General features: G+C 49.8%; 2 protein-coding genes across 2 annotated transcripts; one reads left to right on the top strand and one right to left on the bottom strand.

Annotated features, from left to right (window-relative positions):
- Positions 1-1,215: 1,215 nt before the first annotated feature.
- RIC8A (RIC8 guanine nucleotide exchange factor A) lies at positions 1,216-13,183 on the top strand. Its single transcript, XM_009706715.1, has 10 exons — positions 1,216-1,526; positions 4,327-4,374; positions 6,563-7,177; positions 7,807-7,901; positions 8,782-8,932; positions 9,614-9,709; positions 9,991-10,135; positions 10,596-10,740; positions 11,774-11,893; positions 12,738-13,183. Exons 1-10 carry the CDS (start codon positions 1,443-1,445, stop codon positions 12,856-12,858), a joined length of 1,620 nt encoding a protein of 539 aa, XP_009705017.1. The 5' UTR covers positions 1,216-1,442; the 3' UTR covers positions 12,859-13,183.
- A 3,866-nt stretch (positions 13,184-17,049) lies between these two features.
- SIRT3 (sirtuin 3) lies at positions 17,050-20,901 on the bottom strand. Its single transcript, XM_009706703.1, has 6 exons — positions 20,855-20,901; positions 20,010-20,242; positions 19,748-19,848; positions 19,373-19,534; positions 18,733-18,942; positions 17,050-17,105 (listed from the first exon to the last, which is right to left on the bottom strand). The coding sequence occupies exons 1-6, from the start codon at positions 20,899-20,901 to the stop codon at positions 17,085-17,087; spliced, it is 774 nt and encodes a 257-aa protein (XP_009705005.1). The 3' UTR covers positions 17,050-17,084.
- Positions 20,902-22,064: the final 1,163 nt, after the last annotated feature.

Genomic DNA, 22,064 nt, shown 5'->3' with positions numbered 1-22,064 from the left:
TACGTGTCGCAGGTACCGCCAGCGCTTTGCCCGGCTGTTTTTGGCCAAAAAGAGGGCTTGAAGGGGTTTTTAAAGGTGGAAAAGATGGTAGGGGAAGGAGGTAGCAGTGTGAGGAGGGAGCTGGGGGCTGTGGAGTGGTGGGGGGAACGTGACAAATGCTGTGGTCTGCTCTTGCCTTCCTCCCCTCCCCGCCCCGAAAAAAAATAATGGAGAGGGGTCTGCCTGGCACGCCAGCCCCTCGGCACTGGGGATGCAGTGTCGCCTGCCCCGATGAGCTGATCCACCTGTTCCCGCAGTTTCCTGGCTTCCAAAATGCAGGATTTGCCCTCGGTCCTGAAAACCCCCTCTTTGGCTGTGTTGGGGCGGGAGGGGATAACCTGGTGCTCCCATGTGATCTCCCAAAACCCTGGGGGCTCTCAGCACAGCATCCCAGGGTCAGTACTGTTTCCTGTAGTTAGTGCTTGGTCATATTGCAGAACACAGTACGTAGCTACAGAGAGCCTAAACAGATACACCTCCCACTAGACCGGGTGGCTCAAAGCCCCATCCAACCTGGCCTTGTACTCAGATTTGCTAGATTTTCCACCATTAGGAGTTACTTCCCAACACTGTGGACTTGTGTGTCTCTACGAGCTGTTACCCTTGTGCCTGTGTCTAAAATAATCTCGTCATCCACATCTCTATGCGCATCTGCTCATTTATATTATTATCATGAGGCACATTATCTTCTGTAATGGTATAAAGATTTGAGCTGTGGAAGCCAGCCATCCTCTGTACGTGCATTGTTACTGCATGTGCGGTGTATCTGCCATAATCTGATGCACAGCCTGTCTCAGGCACTGACCACACGGAGCAGGGACTGCCACAAAATCCTAACGATCTCCTTCTTTTCACCACCTTAAAAGGTAGCTCCGCCTTAAGCCAGGAGGATGCTTTCCTTTCTGTCTGGCTTTCCTCTCCATCCCTTTTTACTCCACAGGAATGTTTCTGGATATTTTTTTTCCCCCTCCTGTGCAGTAACAGAAATCAGGCCAGCCAGGGAGGAGGAGGCAGAGAGCTATTTCAGGGAGCTACTGTTATCTGCTCTATGTTAATCCCCTGGCTGGGTGAGGGGAAGGTTTTTCCCTGAGTGCTTTACTGGGAGGGCATATATTAAACGTTGAAAAGCAAAGAGAGGAAGAAGAGGATTAGAGGGAGAGAGAGGAAGCTGGCTGCTGGTTTTACTGGGGTTATCCATCTGCTCTGCTTTTATGGAGGCAACAGCGTGAGCAATCTCACTTGAGTTTTTTTTTCCTCCTTCCTTTCCCCACCCCTTTCTTTCTCCCTCTCAGATATCTGTGTATCGAGGTCCTTTTGCATCACTGTTATCCCGGAGCCCTGGAAGGCCCCTCACTTTCCTTCCTCCCAGTTTCACCTCCTGCTGTAACTGAGCTGTTGAGATAATGGAGCTCAGGAGTGTGGTAGCAACCGTGGAAAGTGGGGAGCAAGACACAGTTCTCAAGGTGCTTCAGATCTACAACCAGGAGGTGAGTGAGCATCAAACCTCTGCCTCACATCAGCTGCTGCTGTTTACCAGCCTGGAAGCAGGTTGGCCATGTTGTGGGATTTCTGTGCCATCCGGCTGTCCCCAGTCTGTCTCCTCTGAGTGCATCTGTCTGCGTGTTACTGCCATAAAAATATTACAGACTGCTTCATCTTTTACTTGCAGATGGTTTATTGCTTGATGTTTTTCTAGGAAGCAGCTAAGCAGCCTCTCTTTATATTAGTTCCTTTGTATACTGGAGGTAAAGCATGTAGAAGGGATTTATTTTTTTAATTGTTATGCAAATCCCAAGTAAAACCTGGTAGGGAAATAAGCATCAGTGTGAAGACTGAGTAGGAGGAGCTTTTATGTAGAGGCAAGGTTTGGAGGTAATAAAACGGAGGCCTGGGGAGGAGCTGCAGGTGAAATGGTTGTCCTGATTTGCAAGTGAAAGATCGTTAAAGGTGAACAGGGACAGGCTGCTGGAATTTGATACAGGAGCCTGATCTGAAAGCTGACAATAAGAAGTAAATAACGAATATAGACTACCAAAAAAAGAATGTTTGGGAAACAGAGATGGAAGTGTTTCTAGCCTTAAAGTGGCAAAAGATTATCTGTGGGGGTAAATCCCTTTCGAAATAGGCTCCAGTTGTCAGGGATGTTTCCTTCAGAGGGTTTCCACCAGGGTAGGGCTGGCCCTGCAGATGTCCGTGACTCATTCTGCACCATTCTTGAGTAGGTGGGAAGCCGACGGGGAAAACCTGTGAATATTTTGCACGAGTGTGCAAGAGGGAGAGTGTGCCACTATTTCCAGCCATTGGTTTTGAAACAGGGGAGATATTAGCCAAGAGGAGCGGGTCCTTGTTAGAGGCAGTCCGCGGGATTAACATCGCCTACAGCAGATGTAATGCTGGAGAAGTCAGGAGTGCAAACAGAGTTTGATGTGTAACCAGCTTGAGGCATCAAACCGCAATATTTTCTGTCGAATTACGCCGGCTGGATCCTTTGTCGGTATATCAAGCGTAGGAAACTTGTGAAAATGTCAGTGTTTATGCTAGCCCATCTAGAAGAAATGGAGCAATCAAAGAGGATTATGAAACAACAGCTAAACTGAGCAACTTTCTTGCATCATTTTTTACTGTAAAAATTGGTGGTACTGTATCCTTTTTCTGGGGATATATTTTAATTCACTATTGTATATGCAATCAATTTTTGATTGCTAGGAATAAACTACAGCTAAAGCAAAACCACAGGTATGGCAAAAGTGTACATGAATGATATTACAGGAGCCTGCAAAGAGGATGCGATGGGAAAAGAACAAGTGGCATGGTTGTCTGCAGAGCACGTCAGTTCCAGGACTGAACCGCCAGTTCCTCATAACGTGGTGCAACAGCCTGTGCACGGATCAGCTCACAGTGCTAAAGCACGGGAGGGCAGCCCCTGGCACAGCGCTACGGGAGTGCGGCTGTCCTGCCTCCACACCTGAGGTTTCTCAAGTGGCGTGTGAGCGTTCCTTTGTCCATCACAGCTTGTTCTAGGCTAAAGGACAAAAGCCATCCCTGGGATCTTGGTGACTGTGACACAGTTAATCTGCAAACTGTTATCTTCTGCTTTTAAGCAGACAGGAATTGGCAGCACATAAAAAAGGCTGTGAACGGTGGGGAAGGCTACATTTGCAGAGAGAGTGAGTTGGGGAGCACCTGTGATCTCCAAAGACTTGGTGTGGTCAGTCCTGGGCTTTGCTGGGCAGGAAATCAGGTAGAGTTAGACAACTGGAGAGCTCATAAGTAATAAATACAGTGGGAGACGAGCTGCGTTGTTCAGACCTATGGATGGGATGTCCATGAATTGCGGTCACTCAAGAGTAAGTCCAGAGTATAAGAATGATTGATTGTGGTAAGACTAATTACCGTTATTGAGCAGCTCTGTCAGTGTAAGCAGTGTAACTCAGAAAAGGTGACAGTAAGCACTAAGAAAATGATGGGAAAATTACAATTATGTCTGCGTATCTCTATCTATAGATCTGGCTGTATCTGTATGTACATAATTAGTGTTCTATAAATTTTAAACGTTTACAGGTCAGGAAAAGGAACAATAAATATCAAGGGGAGAACTGTGTAGGCACAGGTTGATCATGTCAGTGGGCAGAGGAATTACCAGCTGTTACGGGATATTTGGATTGTGATGAATACCCACTTTACTGCTGCAGTGTTTAAAAGTAAGTCCATCCACCAGATGGGCGCAGCTTTGGCCTGTGGCATTCAGCCTCCACTGCAGAGCCAGCAGAAGAGGGCAATGGGTAATATTCATCACAGATGTTTTTCAAGGACGAAAGAGAAACAGGGGCCTGCAGAATAGTGGGGACCTCGGTCAAGGAAAGCACTTCAGACCTGGTGGCATGGTCCATCTCTGCGCTTTTCAAACCGGATTCATTCACCCTAGTTGTGAAGCACATAGTTGGAGTTACCTAGGTAGGAACAGTGCTGGAAGGAAAAGACAGGACTGAAGTGAAAACCTCAGTGGCAGGGATGTATTCCTTTTGTATTGTTCCTCAGGAGCTTGCGCTGCTTGTTACATGCCCCACAAATATGGAAGACCTCTCTAAGCTCTGTGGCACTCCTTGCCGTGCCGATTCCCTGCCTCTGTGCCGGTGGAGACTGTTCTTGAGAAGCTGTGCTTGCTTTTGCAGTATGTTTTTAGACCTGCTGCTTTCCAGCTGAATGGCCCTCCCCTGGCTGGGGGATACAGTTTTGTGCATTTTTAACCTATTACTTATTTTGATTGGTTTTGTTTTGCCTCCACAGAAATCTCAGTGCTTCACCTTTGACGATGAGGAGCGGGAAGAGAGGAAGGTAGGCACACTCTTTGCTTTCTTCCTCTAGTCGGATGCGTAAATCTGCTGCTGCTCTGTACTCGTGTCCAGCAGGGCTTGGTGGGGGCAGCTCCTAGTGAGAAAGAAGTAACTGTTTTTCATTAACTTGGTTAGGGAATGGTGTGCTCAGAGCATCTGGCTCCAGTTTTTCCATCAGGAGTGTCGGTGTTTTAGGATAAAGGTCAGCATCCTTCCAGCATTAGTAAGCCCTTTAGGTTCTGTGATACATACAGTCTCAGCCACGGGTGTATAAAAAGTGTGATCCTTCATGTTTGTAGCATGAGTCTGCTAGGCAAAGATCACAGCAACATGCAAGCCTGTAGAAGTTAAGTGGTTTTGCTGTGAGCCAGCTGAAGGATTTGACTGAGGCTGTGTATTAACAGATACTTTAAGCTGGTGTAATCTGGTACTCAGTGGAAAGAAACACTCCTGCCTGTTCATTTCTACTGTTGCAGTTCTTTCATGCCAGGGCAGACCTTTGTGTGGCTGCACATGGTTGGTGGGCTGATCTGCCTAAAGAATAACTCTTTTTTTTGCTGGATTATTTTCCAGCTGAATCGGTTTTGTGGTCCAGTTCATTGATTGATTGCACTAATGCCTGTGTAAGCACAGCAAGTGTGGACCAGGCAACCAGGGTGGAGAATGGGACCTCTTTTGTCTGTGCTATTGCCTGCAAATGCTAGCATGAAGTTTTTCAGGTACAGCCTGATGCGTAGGACTGAATCTCACAAGATCTGAGCTCTGTGCCTTGCACTGACTTGCTGTTTGAGCTGGGACAGTCACAGAGGCCGTGAATTCAGGCACAGCCTTGGGGTGCTCCACTTTTGGGATGTACGTCATGAAATATGAATTGAGCATCACCATCTAGTTCCTGGTGCTCGGTTCTTCTGGAGGTTTAGCCCTGGGCACGTGCTCTGAATCTCTTTAACTTGAGTCACTCAGAGGCTTTGGTTACGACTTCATCTTTAAGTCCTGTGTCTCTGTCTCCTCATATGGAAGAAGAGGAATGACCGTACTTTCTCACTTCTTAAGAGTGTGACTGTGGGGTGTACTTCATGAGCTAAAGCTTGTTGCGTTCTACCAGCCTCACATAAAGGAGTAAAATTCATTTTTTCTTCATTCCTTCCCTCAGTCCTTTTATTATTATGAAGTATAACTGATTAGGCTGTGTTAAACCAGTTACACTGAGTGATTGCAAACCTTGCAATCTTGGATTCTTTTGCTCTTGAGATATGCATGGAAAGACATGTGCTCTGATATGGTGTCGTGTTAGAGAGATTTAGCGAGGTTCTATCTCACCAAGGTGTGACTTAATGCAGCGGATTACTCGTGTAATGTGAAGTGTTGCTGCACATGGTTCAAACCAAGCTGTGCTTAGTTGTGTGAAGCATTACCTTTGCTCTTGTGCTCTTCCATTGCTTGCTGTTATATACGATGCTGTTAGCCACACGGGTTAGATTTTCAGCTCTTGTGAATTGGTGTTAGTGGAGCTCTGCCAGTCTGTACCTGCTGAGGATCTGGGCTAGTAGGTCTCCAGACAGCACTGAGGTTTAGGGAGGTAGTACTTATTTGAATCTCCTGAGGTCTTTTCACCTCCTTTCCTAGGGTGTCATGTGCTATTCTCACCTCACTTAGGTCCTTTTACCCTCCCTTGGCAATTTTCTGATGCATCGCTCAACCTTTGCAGTCTGTTTCTGGAGCACCCAAAGCAGATGCCTCCCTAATCTTAAGGCTCTGGGCGGGAGCAGAGAACTGCTGTTGAGTTGGTTGTTGCTGCTCAGTGAAGCCCTAAGGGACGTTTTTGCCCTGCCCTCTCTAAGCTTAATGCAACTGTCAAATAAACCCTGTTAGCCTGAGCCATCCTAACCATGGGTGAAGCTCAAATATGCAATAGGAGCAATTGGCTGCTCATACTCTCCCCTTACATCTGACACCCTCTCCCAACCATTCTTTGTGTCTTGCTGGGTGTCCTTGCTCGAAACTGGGTCAGGCTCAGATGCCGCAGCCAAATGCTTCCCAAGTGCTGCCAAGTGCACACCTGAACCAGAGCCATTAGCAGGCCCATCTGTAGATGATGCTTGCATCTTCCAGGGCAGAGCATTACAGGGTGGTGGGGGAGCACTGTGAAGTGTCAGTGCAGGAGGTATTACTTGTTTCCAACTGCACAGAAAATGGCCCAGCTGCTGATCAAGTTCCTGGAAAGAGAGCTGCAGCCGTCCTGCCAGGTCACGTGTTTGGAAAGCATCCGCATCCTGTCCCGGGACAAGTACTGCCTTGACCCTTTCACCACCAAGGAAGGCCTGAAGACCCTCGCCAGACACGCTGGCATTGATTACTCGGAGGAGCTCATCCGGGAGGTCCCAGACTTGGATGTAATCCTGGAATCCCTCAAATGTCTCTGCAACATTGTCTTCAGCAGCCCTAGGGCACAGGAGCTGACAGCTGAAGCCCGGCTGGTGGTGGGCCTGGCCAAGCGCATCAAACTGTACAAGGAGAGGAGCCTTCCTCACGAGGTCAAGTTCTTTGACCTGCGTCTCCTGTTCCTGCGGACGGCGCTGAGAGTGGACATCCGGCAGCAGCTAGCCCAAGAGCTCAGGGGCATTAGCCTGATGACAGATACCCTGGAGCTGACCCTTGGTGTGAAGTGGATGGACCCCTACGAAGTTGCCACCGAGGAGGGACTTCTCCCACCTTTGCCTCGGCAGGAGACGGAGCGAGCCATGGAGATCCTGAAGGTGCTCTTCAATATCACCTTTGATTCCAGCAAGAGGGAGGTGGACGAGGTAAGCTCCTTAGGTGTCCCGCCACACTGCATTCGCCTGTCTTCGGGCTGTAGTTTGGCTGCTGGTTTTCTCCTCCACTTGCATTTCCTCATATTACCTACTGGCCCTCGTGCAGCCTCTGGGTACATGTAAGGGTAGCAAGACAGTTGTGTCTCCCTGAAGCACTGCATCTATCCAATGCATTATTAACCCTTAAGACTTTTTAGAGCATTACAATTTAAAAGTTAGGTGTTTTTCCTTCTTAATGACATGATTTGTTGCACAAGTGGGAGAGCAGAGCCCCCACATAACTTGTTTCTGAGTGTGGCCTGGTACTCTTTCACCTTCTGGACGAGGTCAAAGGAAGGTATGATGGAGAACGTCTCTGGCTAATCCACGGGCCTGTTTTCGGGCCTCTTGCAGCCCTTGGCTCAGTGTTGTAGAGTGAGGGGAAGGGTATTGGGCAACAGGAAGACTGTGTGTTGACCTCAAAAGGAGAATCAGGAGGCTACTTCCATTTAAACACCCTGCTGACAGTTACCAGGCTGCTGGAGGGAGGGATGGGGCTGTGGGCTGCAGGGGCAGCAGGTTCTGGGATGTGGAGGATCTCCTTTCCTGATCAAGGTTTTCATTTTTTGTTTTGGGGCCAGGAAGATGCTGCTTTGTACCGGCACTTGGGTGCCCTTCTGCGCCACTGCCTCATGATCTCTGCTGATGGAGAGGACCGGACAGAGGAGTTCCACAGGTCTTTGTTAGATAACTAGGTCATGATCTTCACTAGAAACAGGTCTCCCTAAGGCAGATCCTGCCTGACCTTGGCATTAACCTCTGCTTGTTTGGTGATTGCTAAGGTCACTGCTGACAAGCAGGCATCTTTGGTTTGGCCTGCAGGTTCCTCCTCCTGCTAGAACTCAAACAGTCCGTCCCTTCCTACAGTCAAATTACGTGCACTAATGCCACAGCCTCCCGGCCTGCAGCAGGCAGTGTTTGCTCCAAGCCTGCCTGACCCCAAGGGCCATGTTCAATGTCCTGCATCAGGCCTTCTGAACGGTGCCACCCACTTCACCGGGCAGCTCGCCCGAGCAGATGTTTGGTACTTTTAAATTTAAGAGTCCATGGGGTGGCCTTAGGTAACTCTCAGTCTCTTGAGCCATGCTGAGAAATTGCCAGTGTCACATTGCTGAGCGTTATTGGACCAGGGGTGTCAGCTTTGAGCGGGTGACACCATCCTGTCTCCAAGAAAACTATAGTCCGAGGAATCCTAAGCAGTGCATTGCATTGACCATCAAGGTGAGAAGCAGTGGTGCAGCAGGAGACCCTAGAGAAAGACCTTTGACCACCCAGATTGGCCCTACTTGGCCCCTGTGTCAAGATCCATGGTTTCTCAGTTGTCACTGAAGTCTCTTTGTACTCCCAGCAAATAGTTCAACTACCCAAAAAGCAGTTTAATTTATTCCCTTTTAGTGGTGTGAGGAGCTTGGGAAGCAGTCCAAAGACAATTGAATCTCAGGGTCTTCACACTCCTGGAAGTCAGTAATGAACCTTCATTTCTGGATAGCTGAAGAACTTCTGTGAACAAAGATCCATGACTATGTGTTCACTTCTCTTCTCTTTTACATGTTTAGTCATACGGTTAACCTTTTGGGCAACCTGCCCCTGAAATGTCTGGATGTCCTCCTGACGCCAAAAGTCCGGCCAGGCTCGCTTGAGTACATGGGTGTCAACATGGATGCGGTCAGCATCCTGCTGGATTTCCTAGAGCGACGCCTTGACAGGGTAAGTTGTGAGGCTGCTGTGTGAGTTCGTCACTGCTCATTTTCACAAGTTCACTGCAGGGCACCTTTCCTTCAGCCTACTTTCAGCCTTGAAGAGCCCAGTGCTGACACCACAGGAGCACCAGCAAGGCATGGTTATTTTGGAGATACCCCTTTATAGAAGGGACAGTTTTTAGCAGAGGCAGAACTGTTATGGTTGGTAGGACTAAAACAACATCTGTCGACTGGGAAGGTGACTGCGTCATTGCTTTACGGACTGCAGGTAGTGAGATTAGTTGAACAGCAGATGATTAGATGGGCGATTGAAATATCGCTGCTCTGTTTCACTCAACTCAGTAGTGATCCAGTGGGCAGCTTCTGGAAGCCTGAATTTGCATTATTTTCAAGCTGGCTGTAGTTGTCAGCCTCTGGAGTTATTCCAAATGGTCTCCAGATTTTACCGCTGCACTTCTCTGCTCTGGATGCCCTACACAAGTATTTCTACCACTGCTGTGACACAGAGCAGGGCTTGGAAAACCGTGCAGTTTGAGGAGTGATGAAGCAGTGAAATTCCTGTAGCAGAGGCTGGAAAGCTTCAGTGTCCATCTGTTTCCCTTACGATCTGTGCTCCTGTTCTCCACCACAAGCCAGACAAGTTGAGCTTAGTGTGACTAACATGTTCGTTTTGTGGACACTTCTGCAGGGACACAAGCTGAAGGAGAGTTTGACCCCTGTGCTGAACCTGCTGACTGAGAGTGCCCGAGTCCACCGCCAGACAAGGAAGTTCCTGAAGGCGAAGGTATGCTGTAGGTCAGCCAAAAGTTGCGTGATGCTGCACTGAGGAGAGAGGAGAATAGCGAACTGCCTGATTATTGCCATCCTCCAAACAGACCTCTATCTCTCTACTAGGTTCTGATATGTGGGTGATTGAGGCCTTTGGTACCCACAGGATTTTTTCCACATCTCCCACGCTCTGTGGATTTATTAATTTTAGCTGATTTGTAAATTGGATGTACACTTTCCTCTGACCTGCTGTTGCTGTTCCAGCTCCACTGATCACTCCTCACTGTGGCGTTGTAGGTGCTGCCTCCGCTCCGGGACGTGAGGAATCGGCCAGAGGTGGGGAACTCGCTGCGGAACAAACTGGTGCGTTTGATGACCCACATAGACACCGACGTGAAGCACTGCGCAGCAGAGTTCCTCTTTGTGCTCTGCAAGGAGAGCGGTGAGTTGCAGGGGCTTGTTGTGGGCTTTGGTGACAGGGAGTCCTGGAGCTTGGCCTCTAGGCAAGCCAGAGAGCGTGGGATGGGTGACCCTCTGCAGGCAACAGGAACTTCTGTCTTCCCCTGGGCCAAATACACTGAGTAGGGAAAAGTGGAGAGTATCCAAGTGCTCTGTGGGAAGGAGTTGCTGTCTCTTACACCGCTGGTGAGCGAAAAGCTCTGCTGGAGGACACCCTGCTGACAACCTGGCCTGCGTTCAGACCCCACGCCATGGATCTTGTCCCTGCCATTCCTGGTACATAGTGTGGGAGCCTTGCTCCCTGTCAGAGCTCCAAGAAGCGTTGGCATTTCTGGGTCTCCAAGGCTTTGCACTGATCTTGCTGTTGGGGCACACAGGAGCAGACAGGGCTGGAGAGGCAGGAGGGGAAGCACAGGATGGTGTCTCTCCCCTTCTCCCAACAGTGTCACGGTTTGTGAAGTACACGGGCTACGGGAATGCAGCTGGGCTCCTGGCAGCACGAGGCCTCATGGCTGGTGGTCGGGAAGAGGGAGAGTACTCAGAAGATGAAGACACAGACACTGAGGAGTACAAAGAGGCAAAGCCCAAGTAAAGAAGTCTGCTCCCCCTCTATAGCACCCCTCTTCCTACACCTTCTTCCCACTCCTGCGCTGTGCCTTTCTTCATCTGCATCCCTGCCATCTCACTTGTCCTGCTCTTTCACATGCATGTTTCCTTCTGTGTTACTTAGCAGTTTTACCCTTACCTTTGATGTCCTGTGCCACCCTCTCTGCCTGTTCCTTGTGTGAAATGCCTCTGTGGCTGAGCTGCTTGTGGTAAGGCTGGTCACTGGTGCATATATTCGATCCCTGCAGCTGGGCACAGGCTCAAGAGCAAAGTGGATTCCTTCAGCCAGAGCCTGCTGTGCACCAGACCTGTTCGTGGTGCACATGTGGCAGTGTCTCTCTAATCTGTATCTTATACCCTTGTTTGGCATCTGCACATCTCAGTACGGTGCAGGCTTTTGCTGTGTGCTGGGATAAGGGTGGTGCCTTCTTGCAGCAGGGTTGGAAGTGCTAATTACTCCTCTCCATCTCCAGAGCCCTGTGCTGCGGGAGTGAGCTGATTTTTTTTGTTTTGCTTTTTCTTCTTTGCCTGCCTAGTGGGTGGTGGTAACTCGAGGATGAGGGGTACGCAGGGAGAGCTCCAGGACTGTACTCAGCTGTGGGTCCCATACTTTCTAGGATCCTGTTCAATGCAATCTACAGGTTGGGGTTTGGGTTTTTTTTTTGTGTTAGCTTTTTGCCTCATGACTTAAGGAGGGGGAAGAACTGTCATCTGGCCTTGTGCACCTGGTTTAAAACTGCACTGTGGAATTGGCAGGGTGGTGATGTTGCTCAGACCGGGGAAATCGGAGGGATTTGTAAGGGGAGGACAACTGTGCATAGGACATACAGGAAGAGGTCAGGAGCACCACGTTGCACTGCGATAGCACTTGGGGTTAACGGGACGAGCAGCAATGACAACCAGCCTTGCCGTTGTGTTCCTTTGCTCAGTGGAGGCAAAGAAGGTTTGTAAACAACCCTTTTGTCACTCCTGTGGTTTACCTTCCTCCTTTGCCCCGGCCTCACTATTCTTGCAGCATTAACCCTGTGACAGGACGCGTCGAGGAGAAACTACCCAACCCCATGGAAGGGATGACTGAAGAGCAGAAGGAATATGAAGCCATGAAGTTAGTCAACATGTTTGACAAATTGTCCAGGTACTAGAAAGCTGTGTGTGTTCGTGTCTGCATTAGCACCTGTGTGTCTGTGATTTACGTTCATCACAGACCTTTCTTTGAATGTATTCCCAAGGCCACCACTAACTGAAGGGATGTAAGAGAGAGGCGGGGAGATACATGGGGAAACATTTCCTCAAGCTGGGCCCCGTTATGTGCAGGGGAAGGCACTGCAAGCCCCACACACCTCTTTGGCATGAGGACATACTGCGAAATTCCTCTACATGCCTGCTCTGTTTCCAAGCACCTGCTGCCTCACCAGGTTTGGCCAGGTAGTCGGTAAGAACAGCAGCCACTGTCCTGGCTCAGTAGGAAGCAGTGTTTTGGGGACAGATGGCAGCCAGGGCCACCAGTCCCTTTGCCCGCAGGAGTGCTTTCTCCAGTCATCTTTCATCCATCATTAATAGGTGCCACAGAGGAAGCCAGAGTCTGCCAGCTGAGTTCAGACCACCCCCAAGGGCGGGATGGAAAAGGGCAGCGTGTTTAATGCGTGTATTTCCATAGTGTGTTAGAGTGAGAGGAACACTGGTGCCAGCGCTAGTTTTCCCCTGGCAGCTCTGTACAATGCAGAACAGGACCCTGAAACTGAGCCTTTTCCAGGGAACCCGAGAATGGCAACACTTGGAATTTGTGCTTCCAGCCATCACCTCACCATGCTGGAGGTTTTATGGCTAGAACTGTCCCCCACTTCGGAAAAGGGATTCTTGGTGGTGGCCTGGGGTTGTTCTAGGCAGCCTCCGGGCAGTTTATGCTGTAGTATTAGTCTGTTCCCGTGTTGTCCACTGCAAATTTGCGTTACCTTCCCCCCTCTCCTCCCTGGCTGCAGAGAGCAAGTCATCCAGCCCATGGGCATCACGCCGAGCGGCAACCTGGCCCCCATGGAGAACGCCATCCGCGATATGGCTGACGAGAGGTCGTCATCCGACTCGGACCTGGGGCTGGACTGATCCAGACCTCTTGCCCCAGCCTCGGAGAGCTGAGGAGCCTCCGTCTGCTCTCCCTCCAGAACTGGTGCTGCACCCAGAGGCTAGTACTGGGCCAGGACTCTCCCTGTGGGATCTGGATCCAGCCCAGAGCCCTCACAGTCCACAACAAGGAACACCTTTCTGCCTCCTTCCCAGCTCCATAACCACCTCTCCTTCCAGAGGCTCTTCGTGGCCTGGCTCCACCTTGGTTTCTCCTGTCAGCAGCCATGAAGATTTCATACTCTAAATTGCTTCCAGGACTTTGCAGTAGGATTTTTTTTTTTCCCCAAATACATGATGTTTGGGAACAAGGGTTGGGGGGAGGATCTTTCTGTCACACCGTCAGCGTTCAGCAATCTGTGGAGCATCCTGCACACGTGCCGACACTAGCGCAGCTGCCTGTCAGCGTGCGTGTCGCTGTGCGTGGCCGGCCCTGTGTGGGGGGAGCCGCTCCCCAGGAACACAGGTGGGAAGGTGGGACTGCAGGAGAGGGGTGTGAGTGGTTATTCATGGCAGTTCTTCGGGAGCAGTGTCTGCCGGGTGTCTTGGCATAGTGCACCCATTTCATCAGCAGGTAGCTGTATGTGTGCACTGTGTATGGCTGCGAGTGTGACAGTGTCTGTGCAAAACCAGGAGTGTGTGGACTTAGGAGTGTGTACGTTATGTGCAGAGGGGAGCAGCGTTGCAGGGAGGTGAGTAAAGCCTTTGTGTGGAGCTTCCAGTGTTCCCATCAGCTGCAGGAGAGAAACGTGCAGGTGACTGCCAGGAACACTCTGATATTCAGTCTCTGGCACTGTGCAATGTTCCTGTTACCACAAGTTTAGTTTTTGGCGTTAGCCTTTCCCCATCTCACGCTTTCCAAATGAAAGGCCAAAATCTGAGCTTTGTCTGCTGCCTCCTCATCTGCCTTGGCTTTCCCACAGGTCCGCTGCTGTTTGCAACCAGGGGCTGGTGTTGATCCTGTCCTTTACTGTGGCTTAGATTTGACTTTTTTTTTCTCTGTTCTGTTGGGTTTTTTCTTTTAAAGAAAATTGTTTTAATCTTCCAGTTTGTCTCATGTACCAGAGTTCCAAAACTTACTATCACAAGTAGGAATGCAAAAGTGATGCTAGAATAAAGAAAACTTGACAAATGAGAGCATGGCAGTGATTCATTGAACGTGGTGGCTCTGAGCAAGTAAGGGAACATCTTTGGGTTTTTCTGACTTGCACATGGTTCTACTCCGATCACCCTGAACTTTACAGTTTTATTTGGGAGGTAAAATTGTAGCGTTAACCTGGGGCTAAGCCAGAACCTTTCCCTGCACCATGACCACTGAGTATAACCGAATGGAGCATCCCAAAGTTAAAGTAAGCATTGAAGCTTGAGGATTGCAAGACAATCTTAGCTTGACCCCTCGGGCCTCACAACATGCAGTTGTTTACAGGACTGTTCCTCATCTCCTTTACAAATGCTCCATAATGGTTGAAAATTGTGCACGTCAGCTCTGTGTTCTGCCTGCGCAATAGGGATTTGCTGTTCAGCCCTTGCAGGACACGAGCCAGGCTCGATGATCGCTTGGCTGTGTGGGTCTGCTGAGCTTTCTGACTCCCCGCAAGGCAGTGAGGCTGGGGCTCTGGTGGGGAGGCAGGACGGGCTGGCCAGGCTCCGCAACGGGGTCAGCGTATCGGGCGTCCGGGAAATCTGGGTCTGGGGAGGCTGCAGATGTGCAGTGGGGGCAAGCAGAGGGTTTGCAAGTATTCCTGCCTGTGTATTTTTAGGAGTTGGTGCTTGTTTTCTGAAGATGGTCTCTATGATGTGAAAAGGTGACGGGATGCTTCGTTTAGTTTAGTTCTTCAGTGATTAAGATTTTTGTTTTGCGTAGTCATGATTAAAGTTGCAGGCTCTCCCAGGAGTATACAATATTCATGTAAAACTGACCCACTAAGATTTATGGATAGGCTTCTGTCATGAGAATAGCTTCAGTGTTTCACAGTTGGAGTTTTTAGGCCAACTGCATCTTTCTCCTTTTTTTTCTAAGTAACTAGCAAAAACACCCACCACAGACCTCCTGTGTGAAAATGCAGACCTCTGATCTTTTTCCAGCTGTTAAAGCTTTCCGAAGCTATCATAGAACTGTTTAGGTTGGAAAGGACCTTTAGGATCATTAAGTATTGCATCCATGCAAAAGGAAAAGAGGCGGTGTGTGTATTTTTAGTGCAATTCTGATATTGTATTCTAATTTTCTATTGTGCTTAAAACCCTGACTTGCAACTGACGGGCCCTGCTTTGAAAAGCCCTGGTGCAAGGGCTGAATTTGGTACAGGGCGCTTCTGGAAAAAGGGTTTATAAACAGGGTACGATTTAAAAACAACACGTCGTGACCATTTTCAGTGTGAAGCAATGTGCTGCGAGGCTTCTGGTGCTCTGCAAAGTGAGAGAACAACCCTTCTGCTTTTCCTGAGGCTGCGCATTCGAATACATTTGCGGGGCCAGTCCCGGCTGCCCGAAGGAACGCGCAGATAGATTTGAATTGTGCCTTTGGATGAACAGTGCTGCTCCTCTGAATGGGAACTCGTTCAAACCTTTCTCCAAAGCAGCAGCTAGGACATCAAGTGCTGAACTCTTACTGTAGCATTAGCAGTAGATGTGCCAGGCTGCTGTGGAGTCCCTAGAGCTGGCCTGATTTATAGCAGACGAGTATTACCTCCAAACACTTCTAATTATATACAGATAGTGGTGAGACAGTGTTTAGAGACTCTAGCTTTGCCCTGGGAAGAGCTTTTAGGCACAGAAGTCAGTAATGGTGTTCCAGTGTTGTGTTATAAGACACAGCTGTGTCCTGAAATGCTTTTATTCCCTTTGCTTGGGTTTTCTGCAGTTTAGCATTAACTGTAACAAAATGGTGGCATAAAATGCTTTGCATTTTGTTGTGCTTGTTTAGAGCTGGTCCTGATCCAGGGTTGCCTCTAGCACAGTTGCTGCGATGAACAGATGGGTTGGCCAGGGCCGCCTGGGTGTGACTGCAATCCCCACAGCCAAATCTGGGTGCCGGGGTGATGAAATTCATGCCCTGTCGCGGGGAAGAGGCTCTGCTACACCTGTGATATGCAAAGTACATCTGCTAGGGCACATGTGGGAAAGGGCAGGACATCACTGCAGTGCTCTGACTGATACTGCCTCTCCCTGGGACAGCATTTAGAGGGAGGAAAGGCACTTGTGTAAGGTTAAAAGGAGAAAAAAAATAATAAAAAAGGAGGTGCAAGGAGTGTGGTGATGGTGGGGCCAGAATGTGTTTGAACACCAGGGAAGGTGCGAAGTTTACAGAAAAACCCTCAGGTGACATCGGCAAAAGAATTAGAACTCTTTTTATTATTAAATAATTAACTACTACACTGATTCAAAACTCTTCCAGCAGCTTGAGCTGGCGTTTCCCATTAGGAATGGGGGGCAGCCCCCCCATGACAGCATTTGTCCCCTCATTAGCAGAGATTTCATCTGAAGAATAAACACTACAAGTCTGCAGCAGCTGAAAGGTCATGACTAAGAGAAGAGTATCTGAGGAGGAGCTGTGAAAGGAGTTGGTAGGTGCTAGGTTGGTGGGGGGAGCTGGAAAACTCACTCCAGACTGTCCTGCTTTAAGGCCTGACTTTTGTGGCATTTTCAACTCCTGCTCCTTAAGAACCAGGCCCTCTCAGGGTCTCTGAGGCTGGATGGCTCAGAAGGAGGGAGACCTAGACGGCAAGCTGCGTATGCACAGCTCATCTGACGTGCTGGCATGAGCCCACAACCTCCCAGCCACTTACTGGTGAAGCTCTCATGGCTGGAGATCATCAATGGTGTGCTGATGGGGTGACAGCCAGAGCCGTGGAAGAGGACAGTCTCTCCTGGTGGGTGCAGAACTGAGGTAAGACAAGGAGGGAACAGTGCTCGGTGGCTACATCAACTGTTCTGAGGTCTCGGGTAGGAAACCCTTCACGTGCAGAACCAGGGTGCAGCTTGGCATTTGGGCTTCCCTCCTTTCGTGGGCGAGGGCCTCCCTGCGTCCAGCCTGGCTGGATTTGAGCCACCAGCATCCCCTCCTCCCCAGTGTGCCGGTCAGCTGCTGCAGAGCCGGACAGCCTCTTCCACGGCTCCCTGCCGTGATCGCTTTCTCTGCCCATGCTGGGCATGACAACATCTCCTTTCCAAGGTGAGCACTGCTCTCCAGCAGCAGGGAGCCAGCTGTCCTATTTGTCTTCTGTGTCCAGCTGGAAATAGAAAGACCACACAGAGTTTGCTGGGGTGTTTCAAACCTTCCAGCCCCTGTTAGCTCAGCCAGCAATGCTTCCTAGCACCAAAATCCCAGACCAAGGAGTTGTTTGTTTTTCATGCTTTGCCACATTTGTGTCAGCTTTATCCATCAGTGATTTAGAGCAGCACAAGCATCAAACCAAGGGCTGGCTGATCTCATACAAATGCAAAATGGCTTGTAGTGAAAAATCAAAAACCCAACCAAAACACTAATAATTCCTATTCATTCCTACCCCATAATCTGATGAAAGTAAGAACAACCTGAATGTTAAAATTGGAATCTTGAACCCAGATTTTCTCTCGGGTTGAAGAAGTCATGTACAGACAGTGTATCTGTTAAAAATACAACTGGCTTCTTACTATGGTGAGTTGGCGGAGCCCTACTGCAGACAACGGAGCTGTGCGCGTTTACATTAAGTGGAAGAGCTGGCCCAGCCCACAAGTTACAACTTCTGCTTAAATTAAAAAAAAAAAGTTTAAAAAGTGTGGAAATGTGGAAACTTAAAAATGTGGGAAAAAAATCTTCCCAGCAGGTTTAATGTAATAACATTAGCGCTAAACTGAAAGTAATTAAGAACTTGCTCTCCTGCAGCCTCTCACATCTGAAGATCTCAGATGATTACAGACATAAGAATGGCACAGGGAAATAAATGGTTAGCAGGGAGAAAAAAAGTCAAGTCTTTAGTTAACAACTCAGTGCTGTCGGGTGGAGCAAGTACCCTCACTCCTGCCTGCTGCTTTTGCTGCTCATCGCACATCTGGCCACTGCAGCACCTTGTTCGGCCTCAGACATAGCACAATTAGAGCTTCCCTTTCGTTACTACTCTTACTTATTTCTCACAATGACCAGAAAAACCACTAGAAATGAAACCAAAGCAATTAAGTAAATGTACAGAAAGAGGAAAGCTCTGCTAAGGTGATGCTTGGCTCGGCTCAGTGGAGTTTTCCTGTCTCCTCACACACGTCGAAGGGAAGCATTGCCTGAAGAAGAGAATGCCCGTGTGTTGCTTAAGTGCAAAGGTGAGTCCTCTGCTGACTTACAAGACTGTACTGGATTAATTTGATACAGATGACAGGAGGTTTTCTAGTTGGTCACTTCTGGCTCCAGGAAACTGCAACTTCATCTATAGGGCTTTTTCAGTGTGTTTGGGAACAGATGAAAAAAACTGATGAACAGAAAGCTTTTCAGTATGAGTGGGTCACTGCTTGAAGAAGCCCTAAAGTGCTCACATTCAACCCACAGCCTGATCTTTTCCATATTCTTCCTACTTGTCTGAGGTGGGCAGATCTGCATCCTCCCCTTCTGTGCTGCTGAAACGTTCAACAACACAGCACTCTGTGGCATCTTCACTGTGAAATAGCACTGAGGTTTGGTGTGGGTTTGTAGTTTTCTTTTTCCTTTTTTTTTTTTAACCTTTTTGCACTTTTCTGTGGCCCTCTTCTCTGAATGAAGACTGCAAGCATGGCAATGTCTGTGGTGCAGGTCTAACCCCAGCAAGCACAAGCCTGCTCCCCCCAGAATAACTCTAGCACAAGGAACGAAGAGGCTGAGGGAGGGAGACAGGGCTCTGAGCCCCTTCCCACCTTTTCTTTTTCCTTCTGAATTAGTGTTTGCATCTCTTCATTCCAGTCCAGCAGCTCCACCAGCTTCTCGACCCCACTGACCACGTCCCCCAGCTGGGCGATGTCATTGTAGCGTTGCTGCCAGGCGAAGGGTCCTACGAGATCTCGGTTGATCAGAACTCGGGGAACGGAGCTGCGAACAGCTCCTGCCAGGCTGGCAAAGGGCTCCACCTAAAGGAAGGCAACCCGGAGGAGCAGAGAGAGACGTCACCCTGCTGAGGGGTACTGCGGGCACGAATTCACTGCAGACTAAGCCTGTCACTGCTGTGCTTAACAGTTCTCCCACTGTGGGCTAAGCTACCCCAGCTTTGAACAGGTTATGGGTGTCACCAGTTAATCCGGTGGCCTTTCCTCAGGTAGCCGCAAAACTCATCTCTTGCTCTCCAGGTGCCCACCTTTACCAGGGGCACACAAGGTTTTCAGAAGGTTTCTCAGAGTGCATGCACCCTATTTCTTACCCTGCCAGCTCAACTTTCACCTCAATAACCCAGTTTCTCGCCTTCTCCTCTAGACCCTTTCTCTCTCCTCCAGAGTCCCCTTGGGCCCTGTATTCCGTGTGCCTTTTTCTCCCTGTGAGCAGGGGTTTCCCTTACTCCCAGACCTCCAGGGACGTTCCGATGACAAAAAGCAGGTCTGCCATGGGGAAGTCTGTCATGTGCAGGAAGAAGCGCTGTGGGAGGTCCTCGCCAAAGAACACAATGTCAGGCTTGACGACTCCAGTGCAGACGGGACAGTGAGGAACTTTGTCTGCCATGATGTCCCCCTGAAGCAAGAGCACCCAACACCATTCATTACAGGGCAGCACGTACCTGCACAAGCAGGGTCAGAGCCACAACACATCCTCACAGCAACATCCAGCCCCAAGTCTGGTTCCCTCCAATAAAACCTCTTGGCCCTGAGGGCAGAACAACAGGCCTGCGACAGGTTCTCCTCCTGTCATTGATTTATGTGCTGATGCCCAGCTGCGACCACTCACCCTGAAGTCCTCTCCTGGGAACTTCCTTCGACAGACGGTACAAGTGGCAGTGGCAAAGGTGCCGTGGGCTTCCACCAGTCTATCGGGAGGGATCCCAGCAACTGGAACACAGTGCGTGGGAGAGGACCAGCTCAGTGTGAGGTGACTGAACCAGAAACTCCATGTTCACTAGGCATTTCCCCAGTCCTGCCTCCTATTCTGCTTCTCACTCTCGTCTCTTCCCTGCGCTGTGCTGCTGAGAGATGTGGAAGAGAAAACTCACCTCTCTCCAGCCCATCAATATTCTGAGTATAGAGGCGCAGGAGGAGCCCTTTGTCATGCAGGAGTCTCAGGAAATAGTGAGCGTAGTTGGGTCTGTAGTTGCCAGGGTAGAGCTCCTTGGCCAAAGTGAAAAAGGGCTTAGGGTTGACAAAGAAATACGTCAGTTCAAAGATGGCTTCTGGGTAAGGGATGTTGTACTGCTCAAGGTTACTGTAGAGGCCACTCCCTGGGGACCTGCAAAGAGAGGAGAGCAGGGCTGGTAGTCAGAAGGCAGGAAGAGGTGCCACCCCACACAGAGCCAGACCGAGACGTGACACAGCAGATGGCCAGGTCCTTGGGTTCTCTCTGGCTGCTTTGTGCTGTCCATTGTGTGTCAAGAGAGCAGCTGAAACCACCCCTGTGCAGGAGGAGAATGTGCCTCACATCCCTGCTCTGCTGCCACCCCATGTTCTCCCGGCTGCAGAGGCTGCCTGCAGTCAGAGGAAAGGAAGGGCCACGCTCTCTTCTAGCTGGAGTGTCTTCAGCCCACGCCACAGCCACATTGGCTCTTCTCTGGAGGCCAAGGTGGTGCAGTGAACGCAGCCACAGGATCAAGCAACAGGCGTGACTTAACCATCCTGAAGACCTGGGTCAAGGAATGGCCCAAAGACTGACTGGTGATGCCAGTCTGCCTTTGGCTGGAGAAGCGGGATCAGCAGGCATGGAAACTCCTGTGCCTAGTCTAGCCTGGCACAGATAAACAAAACAGAGGGGTGAGAGCAGTAGCAGACACCAGCACGTATCTAAGATGAAGATCTTGGCTCCCCCAGCACTGAAAAAGGACAAATGAAATGATGGAGGCATTACCGAAAATCCGGGATGCCACTGGGAGTGCTAATCCCAGCACCAGCCATCACGACCACTCTGCGACACTCCTTCTTCTGAATTAGCTCTGCCACATCCCGCAGGGTGAGCTTCTGCTTCCCACCATCATCTCCCCATCTGCCCATTCCTAAAATGGCTCTGGCAGCAGCAGCAGACAAAAAGAAGGGCCTGGTCCCTTGGATCCTGCTCAGAACAGAGAGAAAGCATGACAGGTAGCGTACTGACAGCGACTTCAGCTGAAAACTGCTCAGGGGGAGGAAACCACCCCAAGAATTTTGCAGAAAGCCCTTCCATTGGCAGGACTGTGTGCTAGTACTCAACAAGGAGAAAGCTTAACTGTTAGTCTAATCCATACTCCAGGAGTAGATACTTTCCATTGTGCTTTCTTGTGCAGATCTAAAAATACCAGATCACTAGTACCCCTTAGAGGGGTTTGTTTTGGGCAAGGAGCGGACATAGGGCTGTGGGAACAGTAGCACTGGGACTCACAAGTCTCATAGTTGATCTACACTGCTCTTGGGATACGGAAGACTCACTCCTACATCCTGAGTTTCAAGAAGTTTCTAACAGGGTGATGCAGTCACCCTGGGACAACACTGCCCAGGTTAGCACAGACATTTTAATTTTTCTGTTTCCCCCAAGGGATCTGCCTTGAAAGAGCTCCACGTGTAAATGGCAAATGCTTAAAGGAATCACAGGTCAGCACTATTTACAGATGGGGCTGAGAACAGTCATTATCATCTCAAGGAACAGCTTCTCCCCAGACAATTAGTGCTTGCGGGTGCAGGACGTTACGAGCAGCCCAGAGAAGGCGTGGGAACACGAAGAGCCAAGAGAGAGCTGCTGGACCTTGGCAACTGCAGATAGCAATTACCGAGCTGTAAGTGTCAGCTATGCCCTCAGCGTAGTTGCCGCTGTCTTCACAAGGACACGGCTCTGCCTTGCCAGACCAGGTTCCCGGGGGGCCACACTCACAATCTGGCAAACACCAATATCTCTCTGGTAAACCTCTCCGCCCTTTGAGCACCCAGGCCGGCTCTGGCTCACAAAGATGGCGCCCCATCTGCCTATTTAGACAGGGGAGGCGATGTCCTCCATCCCATGCCTTCGTCGCAACAGTGCTGGCTCCTTCCCGGGAGCATCCCGGTGCAGAGGCCCGACGGGCACCAGGCAGCCCTACCTCCGTGCTCCG

This window comes from Cariama cristata, unplaced genomic scaffold (assembly GCF_000690535.1).
Source record: "Cariama cristata isolate BGI_N322 unplaced genomic scaffold, ASM69053v1 scaffold18850, whole genome shotgun sequence".
Lineage (NCBI taxonomy): Eukaryota > Metazoa > Chordata > Aves > Cariamiformes > Cariamidae > Cariama > Cariama cristata.
The sequence above is the reverse complement of the archived record's forward strand: the minus strand, read 5'-3'. Positions and strand labels throughout refer to the sequence as shown.